At 43.7% G+C, this 19,986-nt stretch overlaps 1 protein-coding gene across 1 annotated transcript in view; it reads left to right on the top strand.

Annotated features, from left to right (window-relative positions):
- Positions 1–5,174: 5,174 nt before the first annotated feature.
- The window catches only part of MAML2 (mastermind like transcriptional coactivator 2), a gene marked incomplete at its 3' end in the record, with an annotated part of 209,528 nt that continues 194,716 nt past the window's right edge, over positions 5,175–19,986 (top strand). The window contains exon 1 of the mRNA XM_081326281.1: positions 5,175–7,200. Coding sequence (XP_081182407.1) covers positions 6,694–7,200 — 507 coding nt within the window. The 5' untranslated portion in view covers positions 5,175–6,693. The remainder of the gene's footprint in view (positions 7,201–19,986) is intronic.

Raw genomic sequence — 19,986 nt, 5'->3', positions numbered from 1 at the left:
CCATGCGCATACACATCCAGAAAACTCACAGAAACAGAACAACGCTGGCCAATATGGGAAAAAGAGGCATTCTCGTTGAGGTGGGCATTACTAACATGGCGCCAATTTTTAGAAGGAAATAAAATACCTTTCCAGGTCTAGACAGACCACAAAAATTTGGAAGCACTAAAAACGCCCAGGAAGCTCACTCCTAAGCAAGCCCGCTGGTCCCAACATTTTCACCGATTCAATTTCACTCTCAAACACTTACCAGGGGGGAAGAACTTCCTGGCAGATGCATTATCCCGCATGCCCCAATATAACAGCACAAGAGTTACTTACTTTAAACCACTTGTACCGGAACAACAACTGGCAGCACCAGTCACCACCAGGGCACAAGAAAAAATGAAGCCGAAGGTAGATAGCCAAACTGGAGTAGAATTCAGGAAGTCTTTGGAAAGTGATGAATGGTTCCAGAAAAATAGACATGTGTGCACAATTAAAGATGGACTGCCATGGGTGGGGGAGAAGCTATATATACCTGCCACACAGAGAATCAATTTCATGCAACTGTGCCATGATACAAAATCAGCAGGACACTTTGGCTTTGTAAAAACCCTACACTTAACTAAAAGGCAATTTTGGTGGCCATCTATGAAAAAGGACATAGAAAGCTATGTGGGTAGCTGTCAAATTTGCGCGATGGCCAAAAGACTGCAAGGGAAACCGCCAGGTCTGTTACAACCAGTGGCAAACCCCTCAGCCCCATGGAAAGAAATAGCCATGGATTTTATCGTAGAACTGCCAGAAAGTAATGGAAACACCGTAGTCTGGACTGTCACAGATCTGTTCTCTAAGCAAGTACATTTCATACCTTGCCAAAAAATCCTGACCGCAAAAGCATTAGCAAAATTTTTTGTACAGCATATTTACAGATTGCACAGGGTACCACAACGCATCATATCTGACAGAGGGGTGCAATTTACGTCGGCATTTTGGAAAGAATTTTTATCCCTCTTAGGAACCACCCAAGGACTGTCATCTAGTCACCATCCTCAGACAGACGGAGCTTCTGAAAGACTTAATAATATACTGGAACAATATCTGAGATGCTTTATTAATTTTCAGCAGTCCGACTGGGCGGACCTACTGCCTTTTGCAGAAGTAGCATATAATAATGCAGTCCACTCAAGCACAGGTTACACTCCTTTTCAAGTAGCTACAGGCCAGAGTTTCAACCCAATACCAGAACTAACCCCAAAAGAACCGGTTATCCCTGATCTGAAGGAATGGATCGCTCAATTACAAAATACATGGCCAATCGTTAGGAAAGCGTTGGAAGATGCCAGAAAAGCATACAAGACACAGGCAGACAAAAAAAGAACCGATCCCACACCATTTAGGGTAGGAGAGATGGTATATTTATCCACAAAATACCTGAAATCACTCCAACCCTGTAAAAAACTAGGACCAAAATATATTGGACCCTTTCCAATTAAAAGAATCATAAACCCAGTAACAGTTGAATTAGAACTACCCAAAAATCTTAGACGAATACACCCAACCTTCCACTGCAGTCTATTAAAGAGAGAACAACAATCACCACTACGAGCAAAAATCCCACCACCACCACCCCCCATCATGGTGGAAGGAGAACAACATTTTGAAGTGAAAGAAATCTTAGATTCCAGAAAACACCATGGAACGATACAATATTTAGTGGCATGGAAACACCTCCCCTCCTCAGAAAATGAGTGGGTTAACAAACTCCATGTTAAAGCACCTAAGTTGCTTAAGAGGTTTCATACAGAATATCCGAACAAACCAGGCTAACATTTATATGTTTTCTTTCCCCACAGATGGTCTCATCTTTTTTCTGAAAGGAGAGCCGAATGTCAGAATCCATTTATATCACATTTCATAAATGTATAGGTAGAACAATGTGCTTATTCTGGGGATTCTGCCATCTCTCCGAAGGGGGGGGGGGAGACACAGATCTGGATTGCATCTTCATTTACAACATAAGGAAGCAATAACCATAAAACCAAGGAGAGTTCCCTTTCCCATGGAAGGGCCTGACATCTGACCAAATGGATGAGGGGAGGGGCTGAAATGGGAATGCTTTATATAGGATTGAAATGTAACTTTGTTAGATTCCGTCTTGTATTGCCACAATCGATTCCATCCTAGTAAACATTTTCCTTTTGGACTAAACTTGCATCCAAGAGTTCTTATTTCCTAAGATGTGGATTGAGGTGGGTCTTGACACAAAGTCTTAAAATGTAATACAGTTCGCCACTAGTTGTAACTGAGACATAGTTAGATGAACTGTAAATAGAATTTGCACCCTGCCTACAACAATCTGATGTGGGTGGCTGTCCTTCTGATTTGGGGGTCAACCTCATTTGCTGCCATCTGCTGTTGTCTGCATAAAGAGTTGGACACAATGACATTGAACACTTAGTAGACTGAGCCTGAAAAGTGACAGTGAAAATACCTATCTTCCTACAGCCTCCTGAATAGACCATGTAGGAATCTGAAAGTTGGTTTCTGTTGCCTATATGCAGAAAAGTAGAGGTGAGAACATGTCAGTGAAAGTCCTACTTATGAATGTGATGCATTCATACCTAGAAAGATCAGAATTGTGTCGGCAATGGTTTTCTCTGTGCCACTCTCTGGAAGCAAAAGTTAGACTTTGAAGAAGCACAGTATGGAAGAGTCTTGATGCTTTGGAACTTTATGAGCCATGGTGGCGCAGTGGTTAGAATGCAGTATTGCAGGCTAATTCTGCTGACTGCCAGGGGTTCGATCCTCACCGGCTCAAGGTTGTCTCAGCCTTGCATCCTTCTGAGGTTGGTAAAAATGAGGAGCCAAATTGTTGGGGGCAATATGCTGACTCTGTAAGCCGTTTAGAAAGGGCTATAAAGCACTACAAAGTGGTATATAAGTCTAAGTGCTGTTGCTATTGCTAGAGAAGTCACCTGAGACTACTATGCATAGCCAAGAAGCCAAACAAGAAGATCCTCAAACAAATCAACTGAGAGTACTCAATCAAGACAGAAAGGACCAGGCTTAAAATTATAATTCAGACACATTTATGCAAAGACTCAACTTCCTTATGGACCCAAGTCCATCAGACTCGGAAAGAAAAAGAAGAGGATAATCAGCACAAAGGTGGAATGGCATCCAATACGGTGAGGAGTACACTGTTGAGAAATCTGAAGGTCCAGGTTCGAGACATACCAACCTGGAGAAAAGCTACATACCTAGGTGGACGCTAACAGTCAACCCCGGTTTGATGGGCCCACAGTCGAAGACGTGTTTACCTAATTCACTCTGTGACTCCAAATTATTGTTTCCAAACTTGGTTCAACTCAAATGGCGAGTGGGATGCCAAGCCCAAGAATGAGTGTGAAGATGACAAAGCAGTCACGAGCCAGACCCATCGCATTCAGACTCCAGGATTGCAGTCGGCAGATGTTTCTCCCGCTGAAAAGGAATGGAAGCAAAGTCAGAGCAATCAACAAATGATCAGACCGCTCCCCTCGGCAGTGAGTTGGATCAGAGGCAAGAGAGGCAAGACAGGGATTAGCTGCAAGGACATAAAATTTCACCCTGGCTGTTTTCTGCTGATTCAAGGCAGGGTAGAGAGCTTTTAACTCCACCACCGAGAATGACCTTCTACGGTGTATGCAACATTTAAAAGAAGGTGGATGTTAGATGCACCGACAAATCTCGTTTATATTAGAGGGGTGGGAGTCTTACATATAAAGAAATTGTAGACCAAAATTTTGATTTGCACCCATTCAAAACGTCCATTTCTATGTTTAAACTACTTTCCTAAAGAAATGGGATGTACCTGTGTTTGTTCCTGCCCCTTTTGTGGCAATTACTTTAAAAGGTAAAGGTAAAGGTTCCCCCGCACATGTGTGCTAGTCGTTTAAAACTCTAGGGGCCGGTGCTCATCTCCGTTTCAAAGCCAAAGAGCCAGCGCTTGTCCAAGGATGTCTCCGTGGTCATGTGGCTGGCATGACTAGATGCCAAAGGTGCACGGAACGCTGTTACCTTCCCACCATAGTGGTCCCTATTTTTCTACTTGCATTTTTACGTGCTTTTGAACTGCTAGGTTGGCAGTAGCTGGGATGAGTAACAGGCGCTCACTCTTGTTATGCGGCACTCGGGATTCGACCCGCCAAACTGCCAACCTTCTGATCGACAAGCTCAGCGTCCTAACCCACTGAGCCACCGTGTCCCGGCAATTACTTTAGGTACTAATAAAGAAGAGCATTTGTAGCTCAGGGCTGAAATGAGGGGTCCTTAATGCTCTCTGAACTTGGTTGTTTTCTTGGAGACGTTTGTTAACCAAACCAGGTAACGTCACCAGTGCTTGTATGATATTACCTAGTTTGGATAACCAAGCCATCACTTTAGGCACTGTTTTAGAGAGCTGAAGGAACATGGCACTGGCACAGTTTGCACCACTTCGGCAGAACCGGTAGCTAATTTTTTTGTTGCCCGTGCCCAGAACGGACTTCCAGAAGCGGCATCCACACAGAGAACCGGTTATTCACCTATTTGAATCCCACCACTGCACTGGAGGGATCAAGAGTGGGAAACGGGCATTTTATGAGTTTAAGGATTTTTATATATTTTAACTTTATGGCGGTCTTTAATCAGCACAAGATTTGGACTTGTTCTTAGACTGCTCCATCTTCCTCCCATACTTAGAACCTTCATTTTGACCCGATGCTTCCTGAGTTATGGCAAGTCGACTACCGTCCAGCTGTCGCTGAAGCCCCCCACGTCGTTCACGCTGGGCGCTGTAATCTCCATCGGGAGCGGCCGGCAGAGGAAACGAAAACTCCCGTGCAACGACGCTGCTCCGGCGCTAGGGGTCTCCCTTCCCTTCGTTTCCAGAATGGGAACTTTCGGGTGTAATGCTCCCAACTTCCCACTAGGGCTCCCTTCCATCTTCAATCTCTCTCTCTCTCTCTCTCTTTCTCTCTCTCTCTCTCTCCCCCCCCCCGTGAGTCTCACGTTTGCTGCCGCTTCTGCTGCTTTTTTACGCGAGCACAATGAAATTTTGCGCCGCTGTAAGCTCAGCGCCTTCTTGCAGTCCTCGCAGCCCAGCGGCTTAATCCCGAGACGGGCGCAAAGGGGAAAAAGCAAGACCCGCGGCGGGATTGCAAGGGAGGAGGGGGAAGCTAGTGCCAAAAAAAAAAAAAAAATTCCGGAAAGAAAGAGAGAACGATCTGCCCGCGATCTCCGATCAGGGAGGGATGAAACCTCACTGGCTCGCTCCGCTCTGGAGGCAGAAAGCTGGCAGTTTGTAAGTTTCGGGATCGCTTTTTTGGAAAATCGCTTTTCCCCCAGACGCGGAGGGAGGTCTCTTTTCGCCCTGCAGCTTCGGGCGCGGGGGCCGCGGTAAGCGCCGGGCTGCAGAAGCCTGAAAGATTTCTCACTCTCTCTCTCTCTCTCTCTCTCACTTTTTTTTCTTTTCCCCCTCAAACCGCTTTTATTTTTCTTTATTGCACGGAGCGAGAGAAGCTCCTGAAAACTCCGGATTTCTGTTCTTTTGGCTGTGTGTGTGTGTGTGTGTGTGTGTGTGTTTGTTTTGGCCCATTTGCCTTGCGTCTGTTTTTTGTTTTTTTGTATTTTTTTGCCGGATCCCGAGGAAGAGAAACAAGCCGGCGGATCTGGACGCGGATCGAAGGAGTTCGGACGACAGGCGGCTGGAAGAAGCGTCGGAGGGAGAGAGCGGAGTAGTTCAACCCTTGGTCGGTCTCGGCCCCCTCCCCTCTTTTCCCGCCCCCTTCTGACTTAGGGATTCCGCCAGCAACTTTTCTTCCACCTCGTGTCCTCCTCGCCTTTTTCTTTTTTCTTTTCCGCGCTCTCCCTTTTTTCGGGGGACGCCGACGCCGCCGCCGCCGCCCGCTTTCAGCCAGCCTTTTGCACTCGTTGGGATACGGTGATCCCGGTTACTACGATCCCCACTAACTTTCTCTCCCTTTTGGAAAGCATCTCTCAACTTTGGGGGAGGATTTAAAGGAAACACCAGCAGAATCGCTTCTGGGAAAGTGATTTAACTTCCAACACCTCCCGTATTATTAAGAATCAAGGAGAAAACAGAATATTTTTTTAAAGGATTCCGTACAGCTCCGGACGTTTTTTGGGAGGAAAAAAAAGGTGGGGGGACCGTCTCCCACCCTCTCGTCAATTTCTCCACCGGGTTTTTGTTTTTTTGTTTTTTTTTTTTTGCAATTCTGTGGCGGTTCTGCATCTGTGGAATGGATCCTGCTCAATTCCTTCCTTCTTTCCTTCTTATTTCCCCCCAAACCTCTGAGATGAGTTGCGCTCCCGGGCTAACAAATCTTCCCCAAAGGATTTCGGTGGGTTTTCTGTAGTTCTTTGCGCGAAAACAAACAAACAAACAAAACCCTGTCAATCCGTCTTTCCTTGGCTGTCAGGAAGGATCATAACTCGTAAAGGGGGAGGGGGCTGACTTCGGGTTGCCCTACCGGGGGGTTGGGGGCAAGCCGAGCCAGCGGGGCCAGAGGAAATAAAAAGGAAAGCCCAAAAAAAAAACCAACCAAAAAAAAAATCCGATCTGGAGCTGGCCGAGCGACTCCCTCCACTCATGTCAGCGTGAGAAAGCCGCGATCTCCGGTTGGGAAAAGAGCCAAGCGAGGGCGAGGAGGCGTCCGGCCCGTCGGGATGGGGGATACGGCGCCCCCTCAAGCCCTGGGTCTCCTTGGAGGAGGAGGAGGAGGAGGAGGCTCGATGGCGGCAGCGGCGGCGGCGGCACCCCCGCGGGTGCACAGCGCGATCGTGGAGAGGCTCCGGGCGCGCATCGCCGTTTGCCGCCAACACCACTTGACCTGCGAGGGGCGCTACGAGCGGGGCAGGGCCGAGAGCTCGGATCGCGAACGGGAGAACACCTTGCAGCTTCTCAACCTTGTCCAGCACGGTCAGGCGGCCCGGAAGGGAAGCAAGCACAGCAAGGCGGCGGCGGCGGCAGCTGCAGGGAGCGCCGGAGGCAGCAGCAGCAGCAGCAGCGCCGCCGCGGCGGCTTCTGCTAACGCCGCAGCGCCCCCGGCGGCAGACTACTATCCCCAGCAGCTGATCAGCAACGGGAGCGCGGGTGGCAGGAATGGGATCAACGGGGAGCAGCAGCCCAGCGCCGCCGCTGGGGGCGAGCCCAGGAATCCAGCCCTGATTGCGGTGAGTTGCGTGCTTTTCGTTTCTTTTCCTTGACCGTTTCGGCACCTTCTGGGTAGCCGAAGGCCAAAGATTGGCTCTGGGTAGATTTCTTTCTTTCTTTCTTTCTTTCTTTCTTTCTTTCTTTCTTTCTTTCTTTCTTTCTTTCTTTCTTTCTTTCTTTCTTTCTCTTTCTTTCTTTTTTTAAATGGCGATTTGGTTGTTTGACCATGCCGATTCTGCCGCCCGTCTTTAAATTTTATTTTTATTTATTATTTATTTACTTACTTACTTACAACCCGCCTTTATTGTAACTGTGAGAGTCCTAGTAGTAGTGCAGTTGGAGTCCTAGTGGACAATCACTTTACCGTTTCGGCACCTTCTGGGCAGCCGAAGGCCAAAGATTTGCTCTGGGTAGATTTTTCTTTCTTTCTTTCTTTCTTTCTTTCTTTCTTTCTTTCTTTCTTTCTTTCTTTCTTTCTTTCTTTCTTTCTTTCTTTCTTTCTCTTTTTTTTTAAATGGCGATTTGGTTGTTTGAGCATGCCGATTCTGGAGCCCATCTCTAAATTTTATTTTTATTTAGTATTTATTTACTTACTTACAACCCGCCTTTATTGTAACTGTGAGAGTCCTAGTAGTAGTGCACTTGGAGTCCTAGTGGACAATCACTTCAATATGAGCCAGCAGTGTGCTGCAGTTGCCAAAAAAAGCCAACACAGTGCTAGGCTGCATTAACAGAGGGAAAGAATCAAGATCACGTGAAATGTTAATACCACTTTACAATGCCTTGGTAAGGCCACTCTTGGAATACTGCATCCTGTTTTGGTCACCAGGATGTAAAAAAGATGTTGAGACTCTAGTCTAGAAAGAGTGCAGAGAAGAGCAGCAAAGATGATTAGGGGACCAGAGGCTATAAGAACAGTTGCTAGAATTGGGTATGTCTAGTTTAATAAAGAGAAGAGTAGGGGGTGACAGGATAGCAGTGTTCCAATATCTCAGAGGCTGACACAATGAAGAGGGAGTCAGGCTATTCTCCAAAGCTCCTGAAGGCGGTACAGGAAGTAATGTGTGGAGACTAATCAAGGAGAGAAGCAGAACTAAGGAGAAATTTCCTGACAGTTGGAACAATTAATCTGTGAAACAACTTGCCTTCAGAAGTTGAGCATTCCAACACTGGAAGTTTTTAGGAAGAGATTGGACAGGGTTTCCTGCCTGAGCAGGGGGTTGGACTAGAAGACCTCCAAGGTCCCTTCCAAATCTTTTATTCTGTTGTATCCAACATGTCCTCCTCCTCCTCCTATTTTCCCCAAAACAACAAACCTGCAAATCCTAACTCCGACTGAGCTTCAGAATGCAAATAATAAACCACAGCTTTCCATATCAAGGTTTATGGAGCCAAACCAGGCGTTTGGGTAGCCTCCACTGGCTTTCTGACTTGAGCGGTCCCCATCCTCTGCCTGTAATGGAATTGTGGGAATCTGGAGCAAAGTTGGGGCTTTTAAGGGGGGGGCAATGCTAAGGCTGAACTCTTGCCTAAAGAAAACTCACCTCTAAGTCTTTTCTGGTGACTGTGACCTGCCTCGCAGGCTGAGAGGGCCTGGATGGGACAGAAGAGGCCCAGAAATGACTGTTACCCAGTCATCATCTGGAACAGGGTGAACTTCATCTTTAGTTTCAGAGGGTTTTGTGTGCACATGCAAGTGTACAGACAGACACACACACACACACACACACACACACACACACACACACATGGAGGGAGGGAGGGAGCGAAAAGCCAGTTTGGATAGCCTCTTTTGATCTCTTGAGCATCAGGTGGAGGATGGCATCAGGAAAACCTTTGCCTCCCATCACCTGCCTAGATTCCCAGGGATTTTGCAAAACTGCATTTTACTTTTTAAAAAAAAGCTGCCCAGTGTTGGTTTGTTTCCTTAGATTTAGATCAGACATGTCAAACACAAGGCCCAGGGTGGCCGGATCCGGCCCGCGAAGTGGTTTCATGCGGCCCGCGAAGCCATCCTGGAAACAGTGAGGAAACGGCCCCCACTGCCTTGGCCCTGGCCCAGAAACCCTCCTCCTGCCAGAGACCCTCAGATCTGTCCCACTCCTGCCCAGGCCCCCATAGGCACCCTTGATGCGAACGATGTAGAGCTGGCCATGCCCACCCAGTAAGCCATATGCACTCTAGCCACACCCACCCAGTAGACCACGCCCACCCAGCCCCCTGAGGGCAACCGCAATGCTGATGCGGCCCTCAATGAAATTGAGTTTGACACCCCTGATTTAGATGCTGCCCAAATCAGGGTGACATTGGACAGCTCAGAACTCTAAACAATATTCAGAGTATAATGTAGAATGGGAAACGGGGAAAACAAAAAACCAGCATCAGTCAGGACAATCCGCTCTAAATCTCTCCCCTGCAACCCAGTGAGTAGACCACAACCGCAGTTCTTCAAAGCTGTCTGGCACATCGTGAGGTAGGACCCACACACATCCCAGGGGGGAGCTCTGTGGGCCAAGTGACCCTGATCGGTTTGTGCAGTATAAAGCAGATATTTCAGGAACTGCACTGGTTGTCCTTAAAGCTTCCAGACCCCCTTGAATGTGCTTGGAAGACAAAAAAACTCCTCTTCGAATAGGACTTTGGGCACCGAATGGACATTAAGATGTTTCTTAGGCCCATCTGGTGATGATGTTTTTTTAGTTATGTTTTTATGTTGCCTTGGGGATCTTCTGCTTTTATGTTGTAGATGACGAATCGTTGATCGTTTGAGAGCATCAGATAAACCAGCAGCTAACAGGCCTAAGAATTGCTAGTGGATACTGCAAAACATTAGCAGCAAAATCACCGCAATTCTTCTTTAAAGAGCCTTCGTGTCTGTCGTTCAGCCCACCAAAGCACCTCCAGTGGTCCAAAATTGCCATTTGATGCCAATATTGTCCCCATTCAGAGGGACTTCAATGGTAGAAGTGGGCATGGAGGTCTTTGGATAGCCAATTATTTCCATCTCCATTCTAAAAATTTCCTTACATCAAGGCTTCCCAACCATGACAACTTTAAAAGGCGTGGACTTCAGTTCCCAGAATTCCCCAGCCAGCCATGCATCTTAAAGTTTCTAAAGCTGGAAAATTCTGCTGTAGACAGTCTTCCTTCAAATTAAGGCAGTGAGAGCTCTTTCAAAGCAAGGATGTTGTGATAGGGAAGGTCAAAAAAAGTCAAGATATCTGCAGTTGAAATTGTGCATGTTTTATATGAGTGATGCATTGCACATAAAAAAGGCAGAACTTGAATCACACCATTATGGCTGCCATCTTGACTTTTCTTTTTTTAGCCATACTCTCTAAGCATCTCTGCTTTGAGTAGACATTATAAAATTATACGGGGTGGGGACTTTGGTTGGTGCCAAGAAAATATCCATAGACCCCATTAGGGAATTGGGCACCCACCAAGGTTTTTGCCCCATGTAATGTTTTTTTTCATTTAAAAAGTGAGCAGAAAGCTAATATTCTACAAAGTAAACCACCATCCTCAGACAACTATATTGCCTAAAATAAATATTGGCCCCTATATATACTATATTGCCACAAAAAGTAGGGGGTCAACCTATTCTCCAAATCACCTGAAGGCAGGTCAAGAAGCAATGGAATGAAACTAATCGAGGAGAGAAGCCACCTAGAACTGAGGAGAAATTTCCTGACATTTAGAACAAATAACCAGTGTAAAAGCTTCTTTTAGAAGTTGTGGTAACGCCATCCCTGCAGATTTTTAAGAAGAGATTGGACAACCATTTGTCTGAAATGATATAAGGTTTCCTGCCTGAGCAGGGGGTTGAACTAGAAGACCTCCAAGGTCCCTTCCAACTCTATTATATTCTGTTATCCTATATAGCCTTCCAGACACCTTCTTAGAAAATAAAATATTGAGTGGCTTCCTAGAGCTTGGTTTTGCTTTTGGTGTACACATATTTACACATAGGCATGTTTTGCAAGAATGTCATAATCTAATTTCATTCCTGGCTGCAGTTAAAGAATAGATGAAAGGCTAGTTTAGAAAATGGCAAGGGTCATTCTATCTAGATTTAGGTTTGTGTTAAAATAACTGTAAAATATTTGCACGGCTTCCCACCATTTTTCTCCTGACAAACATACAGGTAGTCCTTGATTTATGACCACATTTGAATTTTGGTTGTACGTCAGTGTGGTCATAAGTCAAATTACGATGTGACCAGATCTGATTTTATTACCATTTTTATAGTGGTTGTAATGCAAATCACTGTGGTTATTAAACAAATCCAGCTACGCCAATGGAGGTTTTTTTGCCTAAAACCTGCAAATAAGTTGCAAATCATGATCATGTAAACTGCACCTGATCTGTAATTATATGAACCCCCCCCCCCCGGATGGTAGAATGGACTTAAATGTGATTATAGGACATAAAGCATTTTTTCTTAGGGCATCTTAACTTTGAACAGTTGTTAAACAAAAGTAATAAGTTGAGGACTACCTATATTGTCCCTAACGCAGAGATAGGAAGAATACCGTAATTAGCTTATTATAACTACATCCACCTACATAGACAACATTTAATACAGAAATATATATGTTTGTGGAGAATAGGTCTATGCACATGAAATATGCATTCTCACGGACAGTATATTTTCAAACAGCAACTGTTTGGGACAGAACATAGAACAGGGGTGTCAAACTCACAACGTCACATGATGTGTCACAACGTATCGCATCTCTTTTGCCATTGACGGCAACGGGATAGGCACGGTTTCGCTATGATGCATCCGTTCTGCTGGCTGGCAGTTTGACATCCCCGACATAAAGGGAAGCAGTTGCATGCTGGGTGGGAATTCTGGGAATTGAAGTCCCCATACTTTAAAGTTGCCAAGATTGTGAAACACTGGTCTTATGCACTACTGACTATTAGGGATGATCACAGGATCGAGTTAAAGATACCAAAAAGTGTGAGTTACTACATATGTAGTGCTCAAGAATTTTGATTTGTTAAGAACCATTTTAACGCAGACAATCAGCCATTTCTGACTTTTGGACTTCCCACTATTTTGAATGTAAACTCTTGTGTTGATTGGGGTTCTCGGTATTTGAAATTAAATAGTTGGAAGGTGCCAGATTGAGAAAAAAATGTTCCAGATATTACTTATCCAGAGTCCTGTATTGGTGGACCATCAATTCAGAACAGTGATCCATCTCTAGGAACTTGGAACTGCAGATTTCCTGGGAAAATTGCATGAAGTTTTCACAGATGTAGGAGTTGCTTCAAAAAGCTTCCCATTATTCCTTAAGAAAAAAAGAATCACTGATACTGTCTTTCCTAAGGGGGGGGGGAAAGAAATGGTTGATGAATTTATTCTGCCAAACATATTATTTATTTCTGCTAGCCAATAGCTACTGTTACTCTCTCTTCCAGCATTTCTCTGATAATAAGTGCAGATTCGATGGACTACAAAATAGCATTCTCTTATTTTTGTTCACGTGGAGGCAATGGAGAGGACCAGCAATTTTCTACAAATAAAGCTGTGTATGTTTATGTGACCCTAAGTAGCAGCTCACACAGATGCAGAAAACAGATGTTTCAGGGATTCTCTACATCTGGAGATTTGGATCTTTTATGGTGGTATTTTTGTACGTCTAGAGCTGAAAGTATGACAGGGAAATAGAGAATAGAACAGAACAGAACAGAGTAGAATAGAATACTTTATTGGCCAAGTGCGATCAGACACACAAGGAATTTGTCTCCAGTGCATAAGCTCACAGTGTACATATAAACAAGAAGTAATAGGTCATAGGTCGTAATCATAGTTACAATCATTAAACATAAGTTATAAACAACAATTGATAAATCATAGGAAATCAATAGGAGAATAATAGTGAAAGGTGATATATTATGTAGGGTAAGAAGATGACTGTCTGGATTGCTCTGGATTTAACAAGAAATTACCTACACTTCCTATTGGTACAATTCAAGGCTATAAAAATACAATTCACATTAGCTATTTTTCTTGTTAGTAACTCTGCAGGTAGACTGTAGTACCCGTGTGCTACCAAGTCTCACGCATTCGCTTCTGGCAATTTGAAAACTAGGTTGATGGGAATATCACCAAAGCTGTAAGGGCAAAATTTATAGCAGTTTTCTTAACATCATTTTCTTCCTGGGAGCCAGGGAATATATCTGTAGTCAAGAAATTTGCAATTGAGAATTAATGGTTTGTGGTCATTGGCTTTTATTTCTGGTATAGCCTAAATAACAAAGCATAGGTTAATTCATCTGTCCAGGTGTGAATGTTCATACTCTTTTTTTAACTTGCACTTTTGACTAGCTGCATAGATGTGCACAGAATTATCAGAGGGTTGTTGTTTTTTTCTTTTACATCTTTACACAGTTGGTCCACTATGTTTTTATCAGGCGCTCCCATTGCAAACTTGGACAAAGCAAATGAACCTCTTAAGATTCTACGACAGTTACACTATGACTCTTAGTTCTTGGCTCAAGGTTTGTTTTCCATGATGCATTAATTTTGTCCTATCTTGCGTTCAGAATCACATCATCAAAGAATCATGGGATAGAAGACATTTCATGAAACTTCTAACCCAGTGTAGAAATCCATCTCATAGTATCTCTGACAGATGGTTAATTAGCCTTTGTTAAAACATATGAGCAGAATCCACCATTTTCTGAGGCAAGTTTGTTCCACTGTTGACCAGCTCTTATTATTAGGCAGTTTTCTCTGAGGTCCACCTTCCATGTGATTTAAATCCATTGTTTTTTATCCTGTCTTCTGGAACAACTATGTATGTCTTCTACACCTCAATCTTTCTAATGCCTGAAGACATCTATCATGTCTTCAGTACTTTTGAAAACATCTCATGTTCCTTATAGGGTTTTTTTTCTTCTAAACCTCTAAGTTGATCTTTAATATGCAATATATGGAACTGGATACAGTATTCTTGTTATGGTCTGACCAATGTAGAATAAAAAGCAACTGTGATTTCTCTTGAACTAGGCACAATACTTACATTGGATTGCATTTGCTTTCTTTTGGCTACACTATTGGTTCAAGCCAACATACAATACATAGCAGTTCTTCCATAGTTTTTCTCTACAAAACCTTCTAAGGAGATAGGATGAGGGGTGAGGGATAATGAGGGAGCTTCCATGGTTGAGGATAAATTCCAAGTTGGCTTCTCCCTGTCTATGGAGATTCTCAGTCATCCAAGTCATGGTTGTCCCAAAGGTGCTTTTTCAACAGGAGAACAAAGAAAAACAAGAAAGTCCAGTTACCTCTTGAAAAAGCACCTTTGGTTTCTACCTCTTAAACACTACATCAGCTAGCTCTATTATACTTGGTTGCATTATAAGAAGATTAGTTCTTGGGCATAATCAGAAGAACTCAGAGAGTCTAAAATTAAACTTGTCCTTGAGCCACAAAATTGACTATTCTGATATTGTTGCATAAAGCTATATTGAGCATCCTCTTTAAGATATTCTCACCTCCATAGTCAAAATGGTAATATGAAATATCTACACTATAGGAAAATAATTGTCCAATATCCTGAAAAATTAGAAATGTTAGGTTACTTTTTGTAAATCAGTCTTAAAAATTACAGTCCTGTGAAGCTTTGGTAAATTACACATTCCCAGGAAATTTCTACAAAAGTTTCCTTCTTCCCCTTCCATGCTTTTCAGATCACAGAAAAGCAATTAATAATGTCTAATGTTTAGGAACATGTCTACTTTTATTTACAAGGCTATGCCAAAGCTGACTTTGGGTTAGTTGGTTATTTTTTCCCACAATTTGTTCAACATGATAATTAAATAAGAAAACATATTCTTCTTGGAGAGTTTAATAAAATTATCTCATACTTATTTAGTACATTTCAAAATACTCAGTGTATATTCAAGGCTTACAAAAACTGAAAAGGAATATGGTTTGTTACAGCAGGTATGGAATAGGACAAAAATGGTAATTTACTGAAAGCTAACTTCTAAATTCATCCTTGAGATAACATTTTAGCCACATTCATAAGATAATTCTGCCTTACCTAAAAAAACTGTTCCATAGATTTCAGTTTCATTTAGTATTCAGGATTTCGCTGTAATCGTCTTAACACATGTGTTGGCAACCCACGGCTCTGGAGCCGCATGCGGCTCTTTCAGCCTTCTCCTGCGGCTCCTAGTCATGCTTGGCCATTTGCAGAGAGAGAGAGAGAGACAGAGAGAGGCACTTGCGCTTCCCTTCTCCCTCTACCCCCCTCTCTGTATGTGTGTGTGTGTGTGTGTGTGTGTGTGTAAAAAAGAGCGTGGCCTCGCGCTGCTCTCAGAGAAGCTGACAAGCTTATTGGGCAGGGCTCCTGCCTTTGCTGCATCTCCACAGGAAGCAGCAAGCAGCAGAAAGCAGGGCAGGAGAGCTAGCCCAATAAGAATGTGTGTCAGCTTGTCAGAGAACAGCGTGAAGCCAGCTTGCCAGGTGAGCAGAAGATCAGAGAGAGGGGGGGAGGGAGAGAAAGAGAGAGGGAGGGAGAGAGAGAAAACTCATGGGAAGGTCACAAATGGTGATCATGTGACCCCTGAATACTGCAACTGTGTAAGTACATGCCAGTTGCCAAAACACCTGATTTTGAGCATTTGACTGTGAGATGCGAAGATGTCATAAGTGCAAGGATGGGGTGTAATTCACTTTTTTCAGTGTCGTTGTAACTTGGAACAGTTCTTAAGTGAATAGTTTACAAGTCGAGGACTACCTGTATTGTCCTTCTTTTAAGAAACAAAGAAGATAGAAGGGAGTGGGAAAAACAGGTTTTTGAACTTGCCATTCCTTTATAACTGTTACTATTTGTAAAGCTCTTAAAAGTAGGACAGGTGTACGTGACATATCCTTTAGGAATATAAAAACACATTCTATTCCCTTGACCTTATGAAGTGATAGGGAAGGAAACTAGAACAAAACTCCTAATATTATAATATGTTTATTCAAATGTACACACTGTGACTCAGTTTGTTTATAGTCTTCAGGTCGAGGTTGTTTAGAAAAAAGTGATTAACCTTGGAAGTAGAAGTACATAAATAATGCTTAGAAAAAGTAAACTTATTTCCTCTCTCTTAAGATTAGGGGTCTGGAGTGTCCGACAATTTTATTACAATTATAAATCAAAAGAGCCCATCCCAAAACATCTGGAAGACACTTATTGCTGCTCTGGCCTTGAGAAATCACAAACAATGCTATCTAAAAAGTAGCAATTTGTTTTTTTTAATCTTTCCTAATTATAATTACATCAAGAAAAGGGGAGTAAATCATGTCAACTTGCAAATTACAGGCAAATCTGGCTCAGATGGCTGTTCGTCCTCTCCTTACCTATGTTAGAACTGTTTGCTTCTTCCAGTGTTAAGAAAGTAAATGGGAGACTTGAGTGTTGGCAATGAAAGGACCAGGCCTTGGAGGACAAGATCAAAGGCAGAAATAAATAGCTTCTCACCCATCACAATTTTCCTAATATGAAGCCTCTGGTATCCTTCAACAGTTTACACAGGTGCAGCGTTCCTGCCCTTGGGGCTTTGTATCAGTGCCAGCACATCCAAAGAGGTTTGTGGGACTGCCAAAATCCTCCGTGTGGACAAGGTCTAAGAAAGACATAATTCCACTGGAAGGTTTCAATTGCCATAATGGAAAGCGAAGCTCTGCTTGCTGAATTTCAATCAGCAGAGTTTCAGCTGCAGAAAGTTAGCAGGATCCAATTTTTTAGACTGTGTTCTGTGCAAAGAACACAATACAAGTACAGGAAAGAGGAACTACAGGTAGTCCTCGACTTACGACCACAGTGGAGCCCAACATTTCTGTTGCTAAGCGAAACGTTTGTTAAGGGAGTTTTGCTCCATTTTACCAACCTTTCTCGCCACCGTTGCTAAGGGAATCCCTGCAGCTGTTAAATTAGCATCAGGGTTGTTAAGTGAATCTGGCTTCCCCATTGACTTTGCTTGTCAGAAAGTCGTAAAAAGGTGATCCCATGACCCCGGGCACACTGCAACCGTCATAAATGTGAGTCAGTTCTCAAACATCTGAATTTTGATCACGGGACCACGGGGAGGCTGCAATGGTCGTAAGTGTGAAAAATGGTCATGAGTCACTTTTTTCAGCGACTTTGTAACTTTGAATGGTCACTCAATGAACTGTAAGACTTAGAAACATTCATTTAGTGAGTATTCGAAGTTACAACAGCGCTGAAAAAAAAGTGACTATTCAAGTATTCCTTGCACTTACAACGGTCACAGTATTCCTAGGATCACATGTTCATAATTTGGGCACTTGTCAGTTGGCATGTCTGATAATTGCAGCATCCTGGGGTCAGATCCAACCTTCCCAGCTATCTCCACGAGCAGAGTCAATGGGGGAAGCCAGATTTGCTTAACGACCACGTGATTCACTTAACTGCAGTGATTCACTTATCAACCATGGCAAAAAGGTCGCAAAATTGGGCTTAACTTGACTCACTGAACAACCGCTTTGCTTAGCAACCGAAATTCCGATCTCAGTTGTGGCTGTCAAGTCGAGCACTACCTGTAAGGTACTGGGAATTGCCTGAAGATTTGCTACTCCCCTTTGGTATACCAGTAGTCCTCAACTTACAACAGTTCATTTAGTCACCATTCAAAGTTACAATGGCACTGAAAAATGTGACTTACGACCATTCTTCATAGTTACGACCTTTGCAGCATCCCTGTGGTCACGTGATCGCAATTCCGATGTCGGCATCTGGTTCACATTTATGACCGTTGCTTGTGTCCCAAGGTCATGTGATCACCTTTTGCAAACTTTTGACAAGCAAATTCAATGGGGTAGCCAGATTCATTTAACAACTGTCATAAAATGGGGCAAAACTCACTTAACTACTGTCTCACTTGAGAACAGAAACTGTGGGCTCTATTGTGGTCATAAGTCGAGGACTCCGTATAGTTCCTCCTTCCTAGGTTAGTGAGAGATCTTTCCTATGTCTTGTGTCCATATTCTGCCACTTAATTATGGCTGATCCTTACAACTTTCTTATGCTGACATATTTATGTGTCTGTATTTGTGTGTGTGTGTGTGTGTGTGTGTGTGTGTGTGTGTTACTCTGTATATGTCAACTTTAACTGTAGGTTCTGCATTATCCAGAGGAAACTAGAATTAAAAGTCTGCTGAAGTACTCCCATTTTTTGTAGACATTTAGACTTAGCTGGCATCTCTGGATGATTCTGGCATCCGTCAAGGTTGTCCTTGATAAGGATTAATGTCATACTAGTATTCATTTTGGAGAAAATGACTTGCTGAGATTTCCACATATCACTGCCAAGCGAAGCCAGCACACTGTTCTAAACTGTGGAAGGAACCAATTGTTCAAGTGTGAAATGCTGTGCACCACTGAATGTTCTCTATAATAATAAGTTGGAAGGGACCTTGGAGGTCATCTAGTCCAACCCCCTGCTCAGGCAGGAAACCCTATACCATTTCAGACAAATGGCTGGCCAGTCTCTTCTTAAAAACTTCCAGTGTTGAAGCATTCACCACTTCTGGAGGCAGGTTGTTCCACTGGTTAATTGTTCTAACTGTCAGGAAGTTTCTCCTTAGTTCTAGGTTGCTTCTCTCCTTGACTAGTTTCCATCCGTTGCTTCTTGTCCTGCTTTCAGGTGCTTTGGAGAATAGCTTGGCTCCCTCTTCTTTGTGGTAGCCCCTGAGATATTGGAACACTGCTATCATGTCACCCCTCACCCTTCTCTTCGTTAAACTACACATAACCCAATTCCAGCAACCGTTCCCTATATGTTTTAGTCTCCAGTCCCCCAATCATCTTTGTTGCTCTTCTCTGTACTCTTTCTAGAGTCTTAACATCTTTTTTACATCGTGGTGACCAAAACTGGATGCAGTATTCCAGGTGTGGCCTTACCAAGGCGTTGAAAAGTGGTATTAGTACTTCACTTGATCTTGATTCTCTCCCTCTGTTAATACAGCCTAGCACTGTGTTGGCTTTTTTGGCAGCTGCAGCACACGGCTGGCTCATATTTAAGTGATTGTCCACTGGGACTCCGAGATCCCTCTCACAGTTACTACTATTGAGCAAGGTACCACCTGTACTATACCTGTGCATTCTATGGAATTGTTCTGTTCCATCCTACAGAAAAGGCAGGTACAACCCCTTTACAAAAGGAAAAAGGCTGGAAGTATGCCCGCCAAATTTATTTACGCAAAACAGATCCAAAACAGAGCAAACTGAGCAAAACAAAATACGAACCACTAAAACAGGAGCTATTCAAACGGTTGCCTTCAGCAAACCAGCCCTCCCACACATTCCCCTTTTAAACAGTTCAAGGCGTGGCTTCTCTCTGCCTCACTTCCTTCCTTTGTTTACTCCTGACTGACTGCCTCCTGCGTCGGGAGTCCTTGAGCAGGGCCAGCTGTGGGTCATCTTCATCCACGCTGTCAGGCTCACACAGCTGGGTCTGCGTAGTAACCAGATGGGAGGGGCCTGGCTGAGAGCTCTGCAAAGCCTCAGAACTGTCCTCTGCAGGCTCTCCAAACCCCTCCTCCTCCTCCTCTGAATCGTCTGACCCAACTGCCGAACCCACAGGCTAACCCTGAATCACAACAGGAATGTAATAAGATGCTAAATGAACAACGGTCAAATATATAAGCAATAGATGTCTATGGAGATCCTCAGCCATCCAGGTCATGGTTGTCCCAAAGGTGCTTTTCCAAAAGGCAGCTGGGCTTTCTTTTTTTTTCCTCTTGAAGACGTTTTGCTTCTCATCCAGGA

The sequence above is a fragment of the Vipera berus genome (assembly GCF_964194415.1).
Source record: "Vipera berus genome assembly, chromosome: 4".
NCBI lineage: Eukaryota > Metazoa > Chordata > Lepidosauria > Squamata > Viperidae > Vipera > Vipera berus.
Note: the sequence above shows the minus strand (reverse complement) of the source record. Positions and strands in the feature narration are given on the sequence as shown.